This window comes from Nesoenas mayeri (genome assembly GCF_963082525.1).
Source record: "Nesoenas mayeri genome assembly, chromosome: 5".
Taxonomy (NCBI): domain Eukaryota; kingdom Metazoa; phylum Chordata; class Aves; order Columbiformes; family Columbidae; genus Nesoenas; species Nesoenas mayeri.
The window spans coordinates 34,666,181-34,688,072 of record NC_137548.1 but is presented as its reverse complement, the minus strand read 5'-3'; the positions used below and the strand labels follow the sequence as shown (position 1 = coordinate 34,688,072).

Below are 21,892 nucleotides of genomic sequence, written 5' to 3'. Positions count from 1 at the left end.
ATAACGTACTGAGTATCTTCAAGGATCGAAATCTCATAATGACTCTGGAGAGCCTACTATAGTGTTTGACCACCCTCACTGTGAAAAAATAAGGGTGAAATATTTTCATATATCTAACTGGAATTTGCCTTGTAATAACTTGCTACTTTTGAGGAGACAGTGTTTGACTTCGTCATCTCTATAACCTTGCATAAAGTACTTGAAGACAGTGGTAAAATCCCATTGTAATCACCTGTTTTAATACTGAAAAAAAAAAAAAAAATCTAGCCTCTCTTTGGAGCCTCTCTTGGCATAACATGCATGCCAATCCCAAAAGCATCTTGGTGTTCCTCTACTTAATTAACTCTTTTGTCAATGTCTTCCTTAGCAATGGTGAACCAAAAACTGGACAATGTACTCCTAATACAGTCTCACAATTGCAAAATGGAAGGGGAAAAGAAGCCACCTACATCAACCTGCAGATGACATGGCGTAGTATGCAGTCAGCCTTCACCATCACAAGAACACAGTCCTGATTTACCTTCCACTTGCACAATTCAAAGCGCTTTTCTGCATAGATGCTGCCAGGCTCAATTTCCCTGTTCCTGGGGTTATTCCACCCCAGGTATAGGACTTTGCATCAAACTCACAAGAGTTCTGTCAGACCATTTCTTCAGCCCATCAGAGATACTCTGAAAGGCAGCCAAACTCCAATTTATTGCTAAGGGTTCATTCCACAAAATTGCTAAAGATGCATTCTGTCCTGTCACCTAGGACATGAATGAGGCTTTTTTTTTCTTTTTCTTTTTGAAGTCACATAACTCTATAGATTTTTAATTAATTGATTGTAAACATACGTATTTTTACAGGTAATTAATTCTTTCTTCATTGTTTCCTTGAGGTTTTCTTGTACATCTGTTTAGTTTGCAACTTCTCCATAGTCTCTTTATTCCAACATTAGGAAGTCTAGACCATTCTTGAGATTTTCAGTTGATAGATGACAGCCTGCATCCAGGACATCTAACTGGCTTGCCAAGTGAGGAAGTAATAGTGTAATGTTAAGGGAAACCTGGTTACACATAATGGCTACTTCACTTCTGTTCAGACTCTTCAAATAGTAGTAGATAGGAAAACTACCCTTTATCAATTAAATGACCTGACTGAAGGAGATGTAGAGATGACAGAGGGGTTGAACAGCGTGTCAGAAGTAGAGAAGTGAGGAAGTGGTGGTTTGTGGCGCCGAGGCAAAAGCATGAAAGGAACAAGAAAGCAGTAAAGTTGCTGGACTCACTGTTGTGGTATGGAGGAAATGATCATTTATCCTGAGGTTCCTTAGCACTGGTGTAGGAGTACATTAAAGAGAATAAATGGAAGATCAGACTAAAATTTGAAAAACATCTATGCAGTGTATTCCAGGAAAAAATTAATTCTGTGGGAGAAGGCTGATGTAAAAGAAATTTTAACAACAAAACCACCTAATTCTGAGGTGTATGTTCCTGACCACAGTGGAACATGGGTAAGAGGAGAGGAACAGTTGTGGTCAGGGGGAAGAGAATCAGAAGCTAAAGAATACTTTCCAATCCCATTTTATATGTACACATAAAAGGACTAACTTTCCATCTTAGAGTTTCATTTGAAAAAAAACCAAAACTGTTTCAAGATTCCTACTTCCTATACATTTATACACCTTCTATTAATCAATATATCACATGTGTAATCAAATGATTTGGTATGTATTAACAGCTATGTATGGGTGACAAGCGTCTCCTGTTGCCTCACCCTCAGAGAGGATAATACAACTAAGTATTTATCTGTATTTTCAGTGAGACCACTGTAAATATCCTCTTTTTGTGTGTATATTAAGCTGTGGTTGCTAAGTGATTACATCTACTTTCCTAAATATTGAAAGACATAGCTAATTCTGTTAAATAATAAAGGCAACAACAAAAGAACTTGTAGAGGCTTAAGATGCTTAACAAAACACCATGTTGTTTCTAACATATACTTGAGTAAGGCCTGAGAGATTTATCTATACCTCATGAACACTCAAAAGTACTTCAAAAGTGTTCTTAACAAAGAAGGAGGAGTAAAAATCAAAACATAGGCAGATGGTATATGCAAAGCATACACACTGTGCCGCCTATACATTTCCAGTTATAAGGAATTTCCATGTTTCAATGATTAGTCCAACATTTTTATGAATGACACTCTGGAAATGTGAAAATTGCAATCAGTACTTCAAAAGATTTTATGTATATTTAATATATGCACATATTCATCTGAAGAAAACTCTGAGAAGAGGATGCACTTGATTCGCCCTGATATATACAATTACTGCAAACTCTCTGCCCATGCCCCATAAAGAGTTTGAACAGGCTTTATCAAGTTGACTTGTCCCATTAGTTAACACTGAAAACATTGTCTTCCTAACCCAAACAGCTGCAGCTACAAAGAGATATTAAAACTCTTATTTGAGCAATTCCTTTGGTATTTCAAAAGACTATTCATTTGCAGGAACTAAATCTGCTTTTCTTATTCAATAGCTCTAAAGCAATTATGGAGAATATAAAAATGTTTGGTGGCACACCTACGTTTCGGTTTCAGGCTATGAGCCTACATATGTGACAGGAGGGAATTTTCTCTGCAGTAATGCAGAAATGAATATTTAGAGCTGTCCTCTGATATCTTATGAAATGTTATTAATTCTTGAAGCCAAAGTTACTATTTGCAGATCCTAATAATCAAGTTGTATAAATTTCAATCTATACTTTCACTAGAGACACAGACTCGAAAAGCAGAAATACATGAAAACAAGTAAGATCTGACTCTATGCACGTACGGAAAAAGTTCTTCATGTTTACAGTTTAGTTTTCAAAAATGCTTCATCCCAGCAAAATTGCAGTTTCATATGTGCTTCAGTGTTTCACACGCAATAAAATATCATATTTATAGTGTATTAACTCACAATGTCATCATAGAAAGCCAAAAATACAGTATAATAAATTCTTTTAATTTCTTCAATTGTTTAAGTCCCCACAGGCCAGCTTACTTTCAGAGATAGCAATTCAAGTTAGAGTACAACTAATGAAGTCTGCATTTTCGCCTGAGAAGAAGTTAAGGCTGAAATGCCCACAAAATACCCACTTTTTCTTACTGCTTCACAGAACTCTAACCAAGATTTTTCTCAGAAACTGGATTAAAACTTAGTTTTTCATAGATGTGTTTCAATATCAGACTTCAGATTTATTTGCCCTTGATCCTTACTGACATTGCTGGCTAATGACCTAGAAGTTTTGAATCATCTGCTTGTTTAATTACTCTACTGTTATATTTTGTATTTACTAAATCACATACTTACTAAAAATGTTACCTGTCTACACTACATCAGAAGGGTCTTTCTGAACATAAAAATGACAAGGACTATGATTTACAGAAGATATGCCAAGTGGTAATTATGTTTATAACAGACTGCAGTGGGATAAGGAAAATCATCATGGTTTCTGTACTGAATGTAAGAAAGTATTTCAAAAAAACATGTTACTTACCGAGATATGATTATACCATTGACTTGAAGGAATTTAAACAGCTCTTGTGCCTTTTCACGATCCCGTGATTTCTCCTTGGCTGTCAACGTGTCATAAGGCACCAATAAAGGATGACTACCTCCACCTTTAGTAAGTGGAAAGAAATGTAAATTTTTCTACTGTAAGACTTATTTTGCTTCAAGTACTAAAAGGAACCATTCCATTTTGATTGTCTTACACGGACTTCTTTCAGACTGTTTCTTCTCCCTCATTTTCCTTGTCTTTTTAATGTGGTTCACAGGATTCTCTCTTACCTTTGCTTTCTAACTCCATTTTCTTCTTTTTGGCCCATATATTATGGTAGTTTTCTGCCATTACCTCTACCATTCCCTACATTATCATCAAAAAAACACAAGATGCAAAATTAAAAGGTGACAATTAAAGATTCTGTAGTTCTACATAATTTTAAAATTATGACTAAAGTCTATCTTTTTTTTTTTTAAAGAAACATCACAATGTCATTTCTACATTCAGCTGTTCTTTGAAGTCAGCACAGACATAGGACACACATATATCATGTGTTATTTACAGCCCCTTCCCTAGATTGATGATAACTTTTTCTAGGAACTCAGGAAGCACCCATGGGCTAAACAGTAGAAATCCTTTAAATTTGTGAATAGTATGGCATGCACCTTTCAATAACAGTATATCACATCCACAGTCATACATACACTAGTAAAACCTGACAAAACTCACTCATAAATAATAAACCCCCTAAATCTATTAATTCTTTTCAGGACACACGCAAAACATAAATACAAACCTGAAGCTCCCTAGAAAGCACCACATTAGAGAGATCAAGTGGCATTGGACTATACCCATTTCCCTGTGGGGGGAAAAAAAAAAAAAGAGAATTATTTTCAGATAAAAGTATTTCAGATAACAGAATAAAATACTCAGCTACAACATCTCCATTGTTGATCTCATTAGAGTAACATAATTTACCTTTTTAAACTTGTAGAAACTGTTTGCATTTTGTTTCGCAATGTGCTGAAGACACACAGGGTCATTAACAGAATGCATCTGCTGATGCGGCAATATGGTATTTTCTGCAGACAGTTATATCTCTCTATTCACAACAGATGGTAAGCTGCTAAGAACTATGCTTTTCAGCCCAAGAGAGGAGACTAATCATGAGGCATACAAGATATGCCTTCAAAACATGACAGAACAGTGTGGCAACAGCCTGAATGTACCATATACTAAAGACAAGGCATCACGACAAAAATTAAAATAGATTATTTTCTTGTGGAATTTACAGACTAAGAAAAAGGAGAAATATGATATATTTATGCAGTCTATAAATGTCTGAAATGTGAAAGCTCCAGTGCAACAAACCTATTGGGCACATGTTAAATGTGAGCGGTCACATATAAATTGTCCATTTCAATCATGTAATGAAGTTAAACGTGCTGAAATCCTCTACTCAGTCATGTCTTTATCATGCATTTTTTGGGCAAGAAGGCCTAACTGCAGCAAAGGCTCCACTGGCTGGTAGCAGAGACACTGGAGACAGAAGAACACCCTGCAAGGGAGTGAAGTTTGCTGAAGAGATAAGAAATGCTGAAGTGCTGTCATGTAACAGAGTGCTCAGGGGCTACTTTTAGTAAACAAAACTAGTGCTGTGGAAGGAAGCCAACACAGGCTTAAGATGCCTGATGCTGATGCTTACAGGATCAGTGCTGCTGCAAGTGTATAGAAAGAATCAGTTCATGATTCATCTTTGCACACTCCTTGTAGAACTGCTTAAGGCACACAATCTTGCTATGTTCCAGCACAAATGTGTGTTTAATTCACCTCAAGGAATACAGAAAAAATTCCTCAATGCTTGTTGTAGTTTTGAACAGGTTTCCCCCCTCCAAAACACAGATATATTTAGCAGCAGTATCAACATGCTAAAAAAACCTCTAAAAAACAAAACAAAAAAATCCAAAACAAATAAAAAAACAGTCTATCACATCAAAATTATAGGTACTATAAAGCTACCTGCAAATTTTGCCTGTAGATTGAACAAAAGGTATTCAATGCACAACCTTATTTTTCAGTCATAATTATAACCTTGAAAAAAGCCCATTTCAGGCTCTTCTGTTTGACCAAAAAAAAAGAAAATTACTACATTTACTTATTATAAAATAAAGGGCTTTAAATACTCTGCCATGTATTCTTTCAATGACTATATCAAAACTTGCTTCAGGTCTTCTGAGAAAATGAAATACACGCAGTTTCTGACATCTTAAAAGTTGTTGTCTTTTTGCAATCCCCTTTTCAGTGTTACTATAATGTTTTTTATTATAGTGACATAACTTCCAATCTCAGAACTCCAACATTAAGATTTTCTTTTAATTAAAAAGAATATAAAAGTAACATAATTTTGTGCTTTTCTTGGTATATTAACAAACAAGCCTTCTGCTTTCTAAATTTAAGCAATTCCACCTTACCTGGCTAGACTGAGATATGCTGCGGAGCTTTTCATTTTCACGTTGATGTATTAATGCTTCTCCTCCTTCCTTGGTCCTTTCTAGGCTCCATCCCATGGCTAACATGGTTTTCAGTGACTCTCTGGCAGGCCAACGATAAATTTCCTTTTCCTTTGAAGAAAATAATGAAAAATTTCTCTGTATTTAGCAGGTAGGTAAAACTCAACAAAAATATTCTGTCCTTCTTTATAAACTGCCACATGCCACAAAAGTAAATAAAATTTGTATCTTATATCTGAAGATACAATATTGTTCTTTTTATATAAGAAAGAAGCTTTAAAATACTTACGTTTCTTTTGGTTCAGTTTTTAGTGGCATTTATTGCTGGGATATGTGTTACAAACACCACTCAAGTGAGCTCTGGAGCAGTAATGTAACTGGTATCTGGAAACTTATTCGTTGATTCCTCCAGTCCAAAATAATAAAAAATTTATGGCACTTACAAGTGCTATGAAGTTAGTTAGGTAGTTATGTACATTTGAATACATCAGCACATAAGGCCTATTTTTACTCTTCCTGTATTTGTATCCATTCACAGATACAGAACATTACTGATCTATATCTCTCTTCATATAAATACTGCCATAGATAAAAATAGGGAAGAGCCAACAATCCTTTGAAAAGTAAAGGTGCTATAGAAAATCTGAAAAGTTATGGCAAAGAAAATTCCGAGTATGTCATATTAAGAATTCTCAAATCAACCTAATAAAATTATTTCTGTTTTTACCATGAATAAAAACTTTATGACAGTTACTTAAAATGACAGTTTCATGGAAAGACTTGATTTTTAGGTTCAAAACTTCTAATCTGAGACAATTCAGAAAATTCTCTTTGATAACTCAACCAACAATTTTTCAGCTCCTTTCCAAAGATTTCAAAGCAATTTGCAAGCCTTGGGAAATTAAACCCTTTGAATCCCTCTTGATTTTCGCAATCTCCGTTTTCTGAACAGGAAAAGCATGGTAAAGAGGGACAAATGTAACTGACTTACTTGAGTCACCCAATGAATCATTGCAAAAATATGTAATAGAATGCAAATTCAGTTCACTGTTCTTACAACTAGAAGATACTAATGCCTAGTCAAGAAATTCAAATTAAAAAATGTACTCAAAATAGTTCAAATATTTTTCCCCATTTTCAACTGAAGCATCTCCTACGCTTTCTTAAAATTTTTTTTACAATCTTTCTTGAAGACAAAATTGCCTTCAGATATACCAAACTATACTTTCATCTAAAACCCAGGTGTTGCTGCCAGTCATTCCTCATCCATGAAGGCCTGAAAACCCTCTGCTATTGATACTTTGAATACAAACTGACCCAGGTCTATGAAGGCTACCTAACGGAAACAAATTATACAAGACTTTGTGCAAGATTAATTAAACAACCACTTTAGCATATAGATGTTTCTGTTCTTAACTGTAAGTATGCTAGTCTCTCTCTTACTTTTGTAACATATATTTGAAATGGATTTATAAAAGTACATAAAACAATCTACAACCTACTTTGTATTAAAGCCACTGAATTTTCATCTATTACCTTTTCAGTTAAAGTTTTGAAAGGTCTTATTAATGGATGAGTCTTCATATTTTCATCCAGTGATACACCATATTTCCACCCACTATTAGTCTGAAAAAAAAATAAATATACTGAAATAAGATGAGAACAACAATACAGCTGAGTAATGACAAATTGGCCAGTTTAGTTGGTCACATTGAACTGCTAATCCACTCCAACAGCTACTCAGTGCCACAGAAGTTTCTGTTAAAAGAGCACACATACATCTGTGGATACACCAGAACAGATTGGCCCAGACCGATTAGATGCCATCTATGAGTAGCAGATCTTACACAACCAGTTCTGAGTCTAATGTACATTGGCCCCTTTCACATGGATTAAGACGATACTGGCTAAGGTAAAAAAAATGTCTCTAACTTTAAAGAATCCTTTACCTTAAACAATATTAACTGAAATTAATGGTTTGAGATTAATGTGCGTATATTTACATATCCATATATACGTATACCTTTCTCTACAAATTTGCATACGTAGCCCCACATAAGAACAGAATTATTTCCACATAACTGTTCTGCAAAATGGCTATTATTCTGTCATTAATTGTTATATTAAATTACTTAACTCTGTTTCTATTTTTTCCTTCAATGAAAGAAGTTTAAAATTCATACCTGCATTGAACAAGTTACTCATATGCAAAAACTTCCAACATAGTTATCAAAAATTGCAACAATTCCATCAAACTTCACCTGGCTCAAATTTAACTCTAAAAGTTATATTTATTAACATTAAAATCTGTTTGCAAAATGTAACAGTGAAAAGGTCTTTATTAAATGTTTAAGTGTATATTAAAAATATTGAACATCATTTAGCATATATTGTCTTATAGCTATTTTGATGTAGTGAAACAGAAACACAACACAATGGCAGAGTACTTGGGAAATTATAGAGGAAATCAATACATAACAGCCTTCTTAAAGCTAAAAAGAAAAGCTATAACTACATTTTCTGAAATAAAAAGGGACATTAGACTTTCCAAGTACTCTCTTAGATCACAGAGCTGCTAGAGTAAAATTGAATCTCTGACTCTCAGTCAAAAAACAGGCAAAATGAAGCCAAGATCTATATATTCTTACTTAAAAAAGGTGCCCCTTCTCCATTCCCTCAGATCTTTGTCCTAATAAATTCTGTCCACTTACAAATTTCAATGCATTTTCTTGAGAAAAAGGTTTCTTCCACATATTCCTAAAGAAATATGCTACATTAATGCACTCTGGACAAAGGCCTATCAGTTAAACTGCACAGTTTTCCTTTCAGTGTTCACCCCAAGTATTATTTACTAGACCTTTTATGACAGTTGCCAGTCTTAAAAATAATTCTTACCTTATCAAAGGCCCATTTATCATGGGAATGTTCAGCATACTTGCTGACAATATACTCCAACTTTTCAGGAAGTACAAGGCTATAAACAAAGGGGAGTATGGTCATTCAATCATGAGTTACTGCAGTCTGATTTATGAAAAAAATGTCAGTACAATATAGCACTAATCAAAATGCTTCATGGCCAGATGAAGGCCAAACATTTGGCTCTTCAATTTCATTTTCTTTAAAAGAAATGCCTACAGGTATTTTTCTTGGTAATTCTTAACACAGGATAATACTAGTATGGATGTTTCACATTACATAATGACAGAGGGGTGAGAATTTAATAGCAAGAATCAACTAGTGATCCTCAGCTCTTGAATACAGAAGTATTAGACATCTATACTTTAAAAGCACAAGATTACTAGGAAGGTCAAATCTCTATTAAATCTTCACACATGATCTCCTTATTTTGCCGTATTGGGTTGCTACAGATCAATTCTCAAAACCAAGTGAAGATTTTATAAAAATTGGGCAATAGGCCAAATTAATCACTTGCCAGATTTTGATATTCTTATACTATTTGTCATAAGTACATTCTAAATAATGATAGTATCAAATGGATTACAGGTTTATATGTGACAAACATTTGAACTATTAGGTAATTGAGTACACAATAAGTATAGAAATTACTACGCGTTCTGCAGATATAATGTGGAAATATTTAACATCTGTACAGTGCTGAGAAGAATATGAATCACTATGATTTATATGACTCACTTTGCTGTGTTGACAGGTTTGGGATCAAAATTTCCTTCTGGATCCACTGACGTTTGCTTTTCCAAAGTTGACCTAATTCGTGTATCTAAATAATCAGGGGGCAAGGCACCAGCTATAGCACTTAGACAAGGCAAAGCCATTCGAAAGAGCTCTGGATCATACTTCTGCAGGAGAGATAGGAACTGGTTGGAAAATCCAACAGAAAAACATGCAAAATGTTAGTGAAAACCAAGCAGCCATGAGTACAAATATTAGAAGATGCAAACAAACAGTAAAACACATTTAAAAATTAAGCACCGAGCAAAATTATTGCTGCATGACATCTACCAAATATATCAAATTGATACATTTTTAAAGATTACTCAAATTAACATGAGAGCGTGCTGACACTTGTATAAGTATATACAAGTATGACTCTTAAGCTTTCTTTGGGCTGTTAAGTGTTCTTTGCCTAGTTATAGCAGCACAGACGTATATAAAATACTGTCATAGTTCTAAAGTGACTAATTCCTATCTTCACTGCAGAAGCTATTGCCATTTCTCCATCTTTTCACCTGATCTATTTCAGTCAAAATCATACTAGTTACACAAAATTGTGTTTTACTGTAGCAACATCAGTTCCTTATTTTTCAAAATGGTCCTGCTAAGAGGTGAACTAGCACATTTGTTCTTCTACTCATTTAAGCTATGGAGACAACACAGAAGTACTTGATATATAAAAATATAAGGTAAGAATTACATTTGAAGACTCTATCCTTAGTAACTTGCCATGTAACGTGTTAAAGGTCAATTATTGCACACTAGATTGTTAAAAAAATTGTGCTGGAAGAAGCAGCAACAGATCACTGTGGGCCAAGGTTCTCCTTCCAGCTCTCAAGCAATATTCTTAGTATGCTTAGGGAAAAAAAAAAGACATTTATCTATCTTTCAGATTCCCATCTGTAACATGGGCATAATGATACAGCTTTAAAGTTTTCTAAAGTTTTCTAGGATCTACTGATGAACACTACAGTGCAAGATTTTGATGCTACTCTAATTATTGAATACAGTTTTATTCAGCATAGGCATCTTTTTGGTGTTATGAAACAGGCAGCAATCAAGCAAGTATAGGGAAAAAAAAAATTACACTGCAAAATATTTCTCGTGCTTCACCATTAGAAATAGAAAAGCTGCATGTATCTATTAATCTGAATGATCACCTTGTGTCAAGAAAATGCTGAAGAACGATTTTAAGGTCTATTGAAAAGACTTGCTGATAAAATTATATGTTTGTATCACAGCAAAAACAATGCCTAAAATTTTGAGGCTTCAACTTCCTCTAGTTTTGTTGCAACAGTCTTTAGTGTTAATGGCACAAACAAAAGTGGGATTACAGAGTAACTTGCTTCCTCTAAACAGCTGGAAGCCATGAAAACATCAAACCTGTAAATATTTCAGTACAATACAGGACAATAGAGAACACTGCAGCTCAGCAGATTTGCACAGGTCTCATTAGACTAATAACCATTTACAGAAAAATGAAAATGCTGTTATAGAGGGCCACCAATATTAGCAGAAACATATCATCTTCATTTATCTGTAAAAAGCAAAGATGCACTAATTGGAAACATTTAATTGTGTCAGGCCCTCCTGACACTCTTTGCACTTGTGACAGCAGGAAGAGTAAATGTCACAGGGTAAATGTCACTAAGTAAGACTTGAAAAGCCATTTTAGAATAATGCAGAGATCATGTTGATTTCCATATTATAAATCAGAATGCCTAGAGAACAATCATCTAAATTTGTTGATTATAACTGGAAGATAAATTCAGTGAGATGCAATGAAAAAAATTGTCATGGTACCATAGTGAAAACTTGATTTTTGAGCCCAATCAAGTTCAAAAAGTATTTATTCAGTAAGGCATTTCTCCTATTAGAAATGTAACTTTATATTACTCAGAGAAAAAATGAGTAAGTGAAAAAAATCCAAAGAGCATACTTTGAAACAGGAAAATGGAAAAAATGTTTATTTCTAGCAATGTTGCATGGTCTTTCTTAAGATGGGCAAGAACCAGAAAACTAACAAAATACAAGTGTATGTTTGAAACCAGACAATATTAATTTACTGTACATACACCAACAATTTGACAAGTATATACACACATTTCTTAACATTAATTTTATACCAGTAAAACAACATTTTTAAAAAGTTGAGTAGAGTTAAGATAGGAGACAACACTGACTTATTAGTGCTGCAAGCAATATGCCTCATTATTAGGGTAAAGTTATATGGGTATAACAAGACAAAGATTTGACATTTCATTACTTTGGAGAAAATCTTTCAAGATTCAGCATTCAATTTTTCATTAGAAAGTTACTTCATCAAAAGCATTCATTGTCATATCTTGTATATTATGTAAAAAATAGTTAAAATAAGAACTTTCTGCACTTGGCATGGCAGATTATCATGGTAATACTATTTTTTGTCATCTCATACTGTAATGTGAATTGCAGTTCTTACCTTATGAGACAAAGAATCAAATATTCCCCAGAAAAGTTTTTCAGTTAAATGTAATTCTTCCTCTGTTGCAATTCCACAGCTTCCCATTCCTGAAGGCAGACAATAATATTTCCAGCACTGCTCATAGTGATTTGTCAGAAGCTAGATTTTCGAGAAAATAAAAATGCACATAAAACGTCAATATTTAACAAAATAACATACCGGTTAGTGAAGTTTGAATTACCAGTATTTCTTTAAACAACTACATGAGTATCATGATTTATTTCTGCCTCTTCATTTCTAACAGCTCATAAAAATGATCTTTTTTCTCTTTGGGAGAACAACAGAGCCCATGCTGTGAAAGTATAAAGCCCCAACAGCTGCTGTGGGATTCTCAGTGATGACAGTGAGTAGCAAAATTATAAAATTTCAGGATTCTTACCATTTCAGTACAGGTTAGCTCACAGAATAAAAATAGAATGAAACTGGAATAAAACAGGACATGATAGATTTTGGGAAAAAGTTTTACAAATTCAAATTGATTTTACTTCTGTCATTTGTAGTTGATGGCCTCAGTACTGTTGAAAACATTGCAAAAGACACCTGCACTATACTGCTTTTAGCTGTGCCTCCTCATCTCTGGAAAAACCTATGGAAAGAACTACTGTACAGACAATCTGTCATACAGCAGTTAAAGAGCTAGACTATATGATTATTGGTGCACTTTCCACATAATTTCAATTTTTTTCTGAATTATTTAAAACTAAAAATTCCTATCCCATGGGAAATTCTAAAATTTCTTATAAAATCAAACTCAAATCCTGGCATTTTGATTTTTCCTGCATTTTTGTTTAAGAAGGAAAAATAATAATAAAAACCCCAAATCAAACACTCCCCCTTTACCACAGTTTTGCTCCAAAATTACTGATGCTCCCGAATATGTCTGTGAATCTGGCAGCTCTGTTTTAGAGTATGACAGAATTCCAATTCTGCAGACCTAAGATCAGGCCCTTTTATTCCAATAGGAACAGTACACAAACCTGACAGAAAAATTCTAAAGAAAAGTTATTTATCATCTCACAATTGTAATTCTCTATTTACAGAACAAGAAGACACATAAGACTTCAGTTAAAGATTGCTCAAAAAATAAAAGGTGAATTATGTTCCCTGTATGATATTCTCTGCAGACTTCACTCCAAATTTAGTCCTGAGCAATGCATGCTACGAAGAGTTATTATAGTCGTATAGAGCAGAAGAAATATCAAGAAAATGCTAACATTTAATTTGATACTTTCAAATACACTTTTGCTGAAGCAGTGAAAAAGTCAACAGTTCACTGAACAAAATCTCATCATCAACTCTGTACTGTTTGCATTAGGTACAATTTCACAAAAACTGTAATCATTATATCCAGTTCGAAAGACAATAACAGTATTTTCAATTCAGAGGTCACTTTACATTGCTCCACCCTCTCCTGTTCTGTTTTTAAAAACATGACAATGACAGATTATTGTGAAATAAGTTTTGTGCCGAATGCATATACAGAAAGTAAAGCATTTACCTTAAGAGGCATTTTACAGTATTCATTGAGTAGGGGCACATCAAAAACTAGCCTTCTCAACAGCTGTTGTAGCATAGAGGGACGTAAGTGGCTGTAATTAAAAAAAAAAAAGAAAAAAAAAAAGAAAAAGAAGTTCTTAGTAAAATTCATACAGACCAGTAAAATGAAATGAAAATTGAAATCAATTTGCATATGGGAATTCAAATCACTCATTAAAAGTATTTTGAAAAACCAATGGTAGGTGCTTAAGGAATCTCACTATGCCTCATCTACATACAGAAGGATAAAGCACAGAACATGTGCTACTTCAGGACTCTTTTAAGTGAATAGACAACACATAGGATTGTGGCATATCACAGCAAAGGGAAGGGTGCTACATGTTTTTCAGAGTATGGAGGGAAAAATCTAAGAAAAAGAAAAATAATATTATCCTAACAGATTGGTTTCTAATATGACACTAAAAGGCAACAAAACACTCATAACTGAAACTGATCTGGGAAATACATTCATGATTATTCTCATAAGAAATAAATATCTACTGAAAGACTGAATAAATTATCCAGCTCTTTTTTTCTAGCTACTTAATTTGAATGATCTATGGACTCAAAATCAATGTAAAAATGCTCCTTTCATCTCTCTCTCAGTCATCACTTTTTCAGGCTGATTCCTGGTCTACTAAGTTGTTCCAAAGAAGCAAAGTTATTTCTTATGTTGATCCCTCTTGCTAGGCTTTTCCAAATCTTTTCTATTTCTACTATATCCTATTTTTGGCAGGGGTCCAGTGCTACGCACAAACAGAAAATGCACATTGCATTACTAATTTCACAGTTCATTGCACAAACAAGTAACACTACAGCTTATGACAAAGGTCAAGAATTACAATTCAGTTGGCAAATTTGCATTTCAATTCCTGATATAACTTCAGTGCTCCACTCAGTTTTAGGATCAGTTTTAGGATTTAGAGAGTGGGGGGTAGTTTTTTTCTCTCTCTCTTCCCTGACCCCCCACTACAGCTAAGGTTCTTCAAACCACAATCAGAATCACAAACATGTTGATCCATTAAATCTCCAACACATATTCAGTGTCAGATTTGCCAAAACATTTTTAGTAATTTCTGAGGTTTTGTTTTTATAAATAATCAGAATTTATCCTGTATCACTATAAAGCTCATATCAACGTAACAGCTTTATAATGCAGTACCCATAATGTAAAAATGAAATGTATTTTCTCTAGGGGAAAAACAAACAAGCAAACTAACAAACAAACATCAACACCACCTCCCCCACCCCACCCCTCTACCAAATCATATCATACATTCTGGGCATTTATTTCCTGCAAGAATAATCTTAGTTCTACATTATACACAAATAAATTATTAAGATACATACATTGCACAAAAGAAAGCAATTCGTACACAGGTATCATACATACTGGCAGATAGCAAGCAAACAGTCTTCAATAGTGTCTCTTTGTGCTTTTGTCAGGGATCGTCCCTTGGATAACCTGTATATTGTGTGAAGCATGGAGTCAACCAGAGAGGCGTGATGCTCTGTTCCAGAAAAGAGGGGAGCACATCTTTTGAGTAACGGAAACACAGCTGAGCAAATGTATCTATTTAGTGCAAGAGCTGCCTCTGTGGTACTCAGAGAAACCTGTATGAAGTAGTAAATGACTGTTAGTGTCATATGGAGTAAAGGTTACTAAATATGAAGTCTATACAAGATAATAATGAAACAGTCCTTAGGTCACTTTAGCAGCTTGGTGCTAATATGATATTCCCATTACACACATAAGGACAAAAGCTAGGGTTTTTTAGCTGGAGAAGATTCAAGTCAATCATTATCTCCTATCTTTTGTCCCACTGAACTCTGAAATAATAGGAGCATAAAAGAATATGCAGCTTCTTTCTTTGAACAGATTAGCAAAAACCATGAAACATTAGGTAGCACATTTCATCTCCCTTAATTTCTTCATACCCACACATAGATGATTTTTCAGTGTAATTCTCAAAAGCACACATGAAATTAAAGGAATCATTAGGCTTATTGCAGTATATCCAGTGTACTTACTGTATAATTACTGTAAGCCTGTATTAAAAGTTTTCAAACTATATTACACTGCTGCTTCATAAGGTAGAACTGAATGCTTATGACCAGAGTTAAGCACTATAAATTAATAGTAACTGAATTATTAGTGTTTGTGCTTACAGCAAGCTTATGCCATAAGGCTGTTTTGATTTGAAATTCCATTTCTTACACTGACAAAGCCACTATATCCAGCCACTGCACCTGAACTCCACAGCAAAATACTTACTGTATCCAAAGAGGCAGAAGCCCTTAAATCTGGTAAAAATCCAACTTCCAGTAGGTGAAGGAGGAAGCTTTGGTCCTTAATACCATAGACACGGTCCAAGAAGAGTACCATGGGTGCTTTATGATCAGGACAGAAATTTGCAGACATGTCTGGCTCATTTACTGTGCCATCTACACAAATATATAATGCATTTTTTAATAGTAGATAACAGACAAAACAAGAAACACCAAGACAAAGAAATACACTATAATTACATTTAACGTGTAAAAATCACATGTTCAATGAAAATTATATTCTTGTTCAGTTTTCTTGTATGCTGAAAAAAATACTAAGTTTTTATTATTTTAAAAACCCTATTATTTTGTAATTTATCAATCTTTCACTCTTTAATGAAAACTTAAGAATGAATGGTAAAGTACTCTAGTTGTTTCATTACTGTTACAGAGAATGTTTATATGGTAAAATTACAGATTGCTACAAATATTAAAAATATGTAGTAACTGTGAAGTCAAAGAAAGTTAAGAATTTTAATTTTTGTCTCATGTAAACTAGACTAGAAAGAACATGGAATCCAAGTGGAAGACAACAATAACACAGAAATTAACTGTGTAACAGAGAAGCCATCTCTGACTGTAAAGGGGAGTAGACAATTCTTGTGAAACAGAAAGGACAACAGAAGCAGATGAATGAGGATGAAGTTATTTCGCCCTAGAAGAAAAGGGCTGAGAGTTTATAGCCCATGGAACATGGAGAAATTTATAGGAAACATGGAGATCATATGCCATATAAACCTCATACTCTGTTGAACTTACGCTTTATAGAAAATTTCAGTTTGTATGGTTATCTTGGACGTTATTTTGTGGAAATAAATCCACCCTTGCATAACCACATTTACTGCTTAATAGGAAAGACTCAACAGTTGCATAACAAGTAAGAACACCATCATTAATACACTTCTGCACTCTGAACTCTGACTTTGAATTATTTTTGAGTTCCAGAGTGAAGAAAGTGAACACTCAAGAGTCTTCACTGACTTCCTTTTAACAGGTAGTGTTAAGAAGTCTGTTAGTTCCACTGGCAAAAACTTAATTTTAACCTCAGTGACAGGCAGGCTTCCAGGCACAGACAGGGATCTGTGGAGTTTGATGCAGAGAGAGTAGCAGGTCCATGCCCGGCCACAGATTCAGGTTTTCTATACATACACACAGTACACAGTGTTTGGGTCTTCAGAGTGTAGTCTCATTCCTCAGAGGTGAGAATGGATGAATCAAAGTAGTAAGAGAAATGAATAGATCCTACAGCAACACAGTAGCACAGCCTCAACTCCACAGTGGCAACCCCTGAGGTACTGAGGAAGACATAAGTCTTTGGAAAGGAGTGTATCTATCTGGGAAGGGAGGATCTAATCTCTCAAGAGAAGAACAACTCCTCTCCTCTATGTATGTCCCACTGCACATAGGATTCTCCTGAAGGAGACAGGGTCTCCAAGGATAGGAAGAAGCAGATAGTGGAGGTGAGAGATTGCTGTATTAGGCACTAAGCTGGGGCTTCATGATGGATTCCATGATAACTTGTCTATACGGGAGGACCTTGTAGGAGTAAGGCAGAGATCTCGAGTCTCAAAGGATGGGTGAGACTGTGGTGTAGAGAAGAAGAATTTAGTTAGATTGATTATAAAAGGGTGAATTATTTTGAGATAAAATGAACATGTACAGAAATCACCAACACCTTAATAAAAAAGAAATCAGGCTTCTAGGATTGAACATTAGGGGTCAGACTGGAACATTATACCTAGAAATTAGAGAGAAGATAATAGGTATGGAGGAGCACCTTCTTCAGATGAGGACAATCCCAAAGCAAATACATCTGGTTTTCACTTCCTCTGAAAATTCCAGGGAAGAAATAAATAGCACAGTTCCAAGTAACAGCAAAAGCAATTAAAATGCAATGCACATATGCAATGTCTTACTCAGGAAAGGACAAAGAGGGGTCTATCCTGGGTCATCAATGACCTGGAAAAGGAAGCAAACAAAGGAGCCTAAAGGTCGTTATAGAACACTAAATTCTTCTGTATGGTTAAAACATTAACAAAACTCATCTGTGCTGCCATCCAGCGAGACCTGGACAGGTTGGAGAGTTGGGCGGGAAAAAATTTAATGAAATATAACAAGGGAAAGTGTAGAGTCTTACATCTGGGTAGGAACAACCCCAGGTTCCAGTATAAATTGGGGAATGACCTGTTGGAGAGCAGTGTAGGGGAAAGGGTCCTGATGGACAGCAGGATGACCATGAGCCAGCACTGTGCCCTTATGGCCAAGAAGACCGATGGCATCCTGAAGTGTATTAGAAGAGGTGTGGTTAGTAGGTCGAGAGAGGTTCTCCTTCCCCTCTACTCTGCACTGGTGAGACCACGTCTGGAATATTGTGTCCAGTTCTAGGCCCTTCAGTTCAAGAAGGACAGGGAACTGCTGGAGAGAGTCCAGTGCAGAGCCACGAAGATGATGAAGGGAGTGGAGCATCTCCCTTATGAGGAAAGGCTGAGGGAGCTGGGGCTCTTTAGTCTGGAGAAGAGGAAACTCAGGGGTGACCTCATTAACATTTATAAATATGTCACGAGGATGGAGCCAGGCTCTTCTCAGTAACAACCAATGATAGGACAAGGGGCAATGGTTACAAACTGGAACACAGGAGGTTCCACTGAAATATGAGAAGAAACTTCTTCACAGTGAGGGTGACAGAACACTGGAACAGGCTGCCCGGGGGTTGCTTCAAAACTCACTTGGACACATTTCTGTGCAACCTCATCTAAGTGTTCCTGCTCCAGCAGGGGATTGGACTAGATGATCCTTCGAGGTCCCTTCCAGTCCCTAACATTCTGTGATTCTATGAAAACTGAGTGGGCAAAGTAAAGACAGATGCACTTCAATGCAGACAACTCTAAGCTAATGCATCTGCAGAAAAATAAGACATGCCTACATGATGCTGAGCTTGGAACTGACTTTACAGAGAGATCCTGAGGCACTGAAATTCTGTGAAACCATCAGCTCTATGTATAGCAGCAACCAAGTAAGTCAAAAAGATATTTGGCACCACAAGAAAGGGTTATTCAGAATATGAGAGCATAATTTTGATGCTATATAAGATAGAAAATTAATACAGAAACCAAACTATTCTGTGCTCACATTATCCATACAACCTGCTCATGTCTTATGTACACCCCACAGATGTTTTCCACATATCAGGACTGCAGAATAGAGATAGTGAAGGTAAACAGAAGGGCAACTAAAATGATTCAGGAAATGGAGTAGTTACAATGAGAGACTACGAGAGGCTGAGATTGTTCAATTTGGCAAAATAAGGGCTGAGAAAGAATATAATGGAGATTTAGAAAATGGTTAATGTAGCTGAAAAAGTGACTGAACTGCTAAACGCCAAACCCCAAAATGCTACAATTCAAGGGTTTTAATTACAATTAGGAAGCAAAGTGTAAATTAAAAAAACACAACAAAAACAACCAACCAGAAACCCCACTGCTTTAAATGCTTCTTTATGTAGCAAATAGTGAAGTTCTGGAACTTACTGCTACAGGAGTGTGTGTGTACAGACATTATTCCAAAGTAGTCAGATACATTCTTGGACACTATGTCCAGAAACATACTATTGGACAGGGAGGTACTCTCTAATCTTTCTAAAAAATGACTGGGTGATGTGGAAGTACAAAGCGACTAAGTCCAGGCCTACACCTTCTACCTAGAAAGACAGCATCTCTACAGCCACTGCTGGAGACAAAATACTGGGATGAATGGCCCATTAGTGTGATCCTGTGAAGTATATCTTATGTTCTTACATTCTCTGCTCCATAGGAATAAGTATCTATTCTACTTGAGCAGCTCTCATTGATACATTTCTAATTAAAATCTGAAGAACAGTTCTCTGCTTGTACTCAATTCTAATAAAACTGCTGTTTTAGACTGAAGTCTTACGTGCCAGAAGGCTTTTATAAAAAGATGAACATGTCTAGTAGAAGTATTGAAGTTACCTTTGTTAACTGTTGACAGCTTTAGTGGTATACTTATAATCCCAACCAAATCTTCAGTTGGTACTAGAGATCGAAGGATTGACCTGATTCGAATAGCTTCCCCTTTTCCACTTTGAATGAGCTGTTAAGAAAAAGTTTATCAATTAAGGAATTTAGTACCAAAGGACATAAGAAAAATTTCCTCAACATACTGATATTAATATGATTTTTTTTTTTTTTCAAATACTGGAAGAATATGCACAGAAATTCAATTTATCCCAGCGCTCTAATGGAGCTGCAAATTTTCAGGTGATCCTACTTTTGAATTTGTCCAAATTTTGATATCATATCAATAATTTCACAATATTCTAAATTCTTAGTACCACAAAAAATACCCCACGTGGATAAGGTTCCTAAATCAAAGTGATGGAACTTATAATTTATGGGAGACTCATGTTAGTTACAGAACCTACAGTGCCAGGTTTTGAGCTCGCTTCTTTATACTGTGAATAGATGCAAACCTGTCTGATGTATCTACATGTTTTTCTATACAGCAAAAAATTCAAAAGGCATTAACAACGAGATGACCACTTCAACTTCTAGCAGGAATCAGGTGTTCACAACCTGTGTCTCTGAAAATCTCTTCCAGTAATTTTATTAATGTGAGACCGCTATCTCTGGCTACAAGACAGCTACATACACCTTTACAGCTAATAAAGTTAATAGCTTTGGTAATAGTAAGTAGGGAGGCTATAAGCTAAATTTCTTGCTTCTTGTTGTATTGAGATACATATTGAATTTTCAGATGGATTTATGCTACTAAAGAATTTTCAATATTGACAAGTAGAAGTCAGTCTAACTAAAACCAAACCTTGCATGTGGCTATTACAGGCACTGTAGTCAAAGCAGTTATTTTACATTTTTCCAAGTATTCATGTGGTGTAGATATTGTATTTCATCAGTGCACACAAAAGCAGCTCTGTATCAAATTATTATGAAAACTATTTTTTATGGCTTTCTAGAGAACAGAAAAGTGTCAGTTTCTGAAACTTCATTGGTAGTATAAAAGTGCACCACTAGTAGTTCATCACTGCTTTGATTCCATAGTCATATAAAAATTCTCGAAATGTTAAAAAAAAACCCAAAACAGAAGGAATCAAGATTGTGATTCCTTATAAAATAGCTTGCAGGGAACCACATCTGCACAGATACAGTGAGAAATGCAATGAAGTCCACCTTCTGATGAGAAAAAGCCTTTGAATACAGAACAGTTTAGTGAGACATGTACAGTTCTGTTTACAAATCTCCTACATTTTCTAAGCAAGTGACAAAATGAACTTACATGCATTTCTGGTGCACAGCGTCCGAGTAAATCTATGAGAGCTGAGTAAAATGACATGATTGCATTGCCCATGTGCACAATCTCCTCTTCCTCCTCCTCATCATCACTAAAAGGTAAACAATACCAGTGAGCATTTTTGGTAATGTAAGTTTACAGCTCCTCTCTGGAGCTAGATCCATGATCCAGGCACTATTAACCAGGTATACTAATTGCTTCTGCCACCCAATTACAGTGTTTTATCCCTACAGTAAGCATGCAATTGAACAGTAATAACTGACCTTCTACTATATCTCTTTCACTTCACCTTAGCTTCATTCTGCAATAACCTTCTCCTTTGCTTTGCCCTTCAGGCTTCTTCTCTTCTTAACTCTTACTCCACTTTTATCTAGCTCGTGCTTTATGAATTCCATATGCCAACTGCTTGTAGATGCGAATCTCTAATGCTCTATGTTTGTATAATGTCTTGAGTAACAGGGCCTATTATC

General features: G+C 35.3%; 1 protein-coding gene across 1 annotated transcript in view; it reads right to left on the bottom strand.

Moving 5' to 3' along the window:
* Positions 1–21,892, bottom strand: part of RYR3 (ryanodine receptor 3) — a gene marked incomplete at both ends in the record, with an annotated part of 242,982 nt that overhangs the window by 68,365 nt on the left and 152,725 nt on the right. Inside the window, 13 exons of the mRNA XM_080345568.1 lie at positions 3,525–3,648; positions 3,818–3,893; positions 4,327–4,389; positions 6,002–6,151; positions 7,577–7,666; positions 8,936–9,014; positions 9,695–9,858; positions 12,195–12,335; positions 13,735–13,825; positions 15,166–15,386; positions 16,048–16,217; positions 20,087–20,207; positions 21,408–21,513. Of these exons, the coding sequence (XP_080201694.1) occupies positions 3,525–3,648; positions 3,818–3,893; positions 4,327–4,389; positions 6,002–6,151; positions 7,577–7,666; positions 8,936–9,014; positions 9,695–9,858; positions 12,195–12,335; positions 13,735–13,825; positions 15,166–15,386; positions 16,048–16,217; positions 20,087–20,207; positions 21,408–21,513 (1,596 nt within the window). The remainder of the gene's footprint in view (positions 1–3,524; positions 3,649–3,817; positions 3,894–4,326; positions 4,390–6,001; positions 6,152–7,576; positions 7,667–8,935; positions 9,015–9,694; positions 9,859–12,194; positions 12,336–13,734; positions 13,826–15,165; positions 15,387–16,047; positions 16,218–20,086; positions 20,208–21,407; positions 21,514–21,892) is intronic.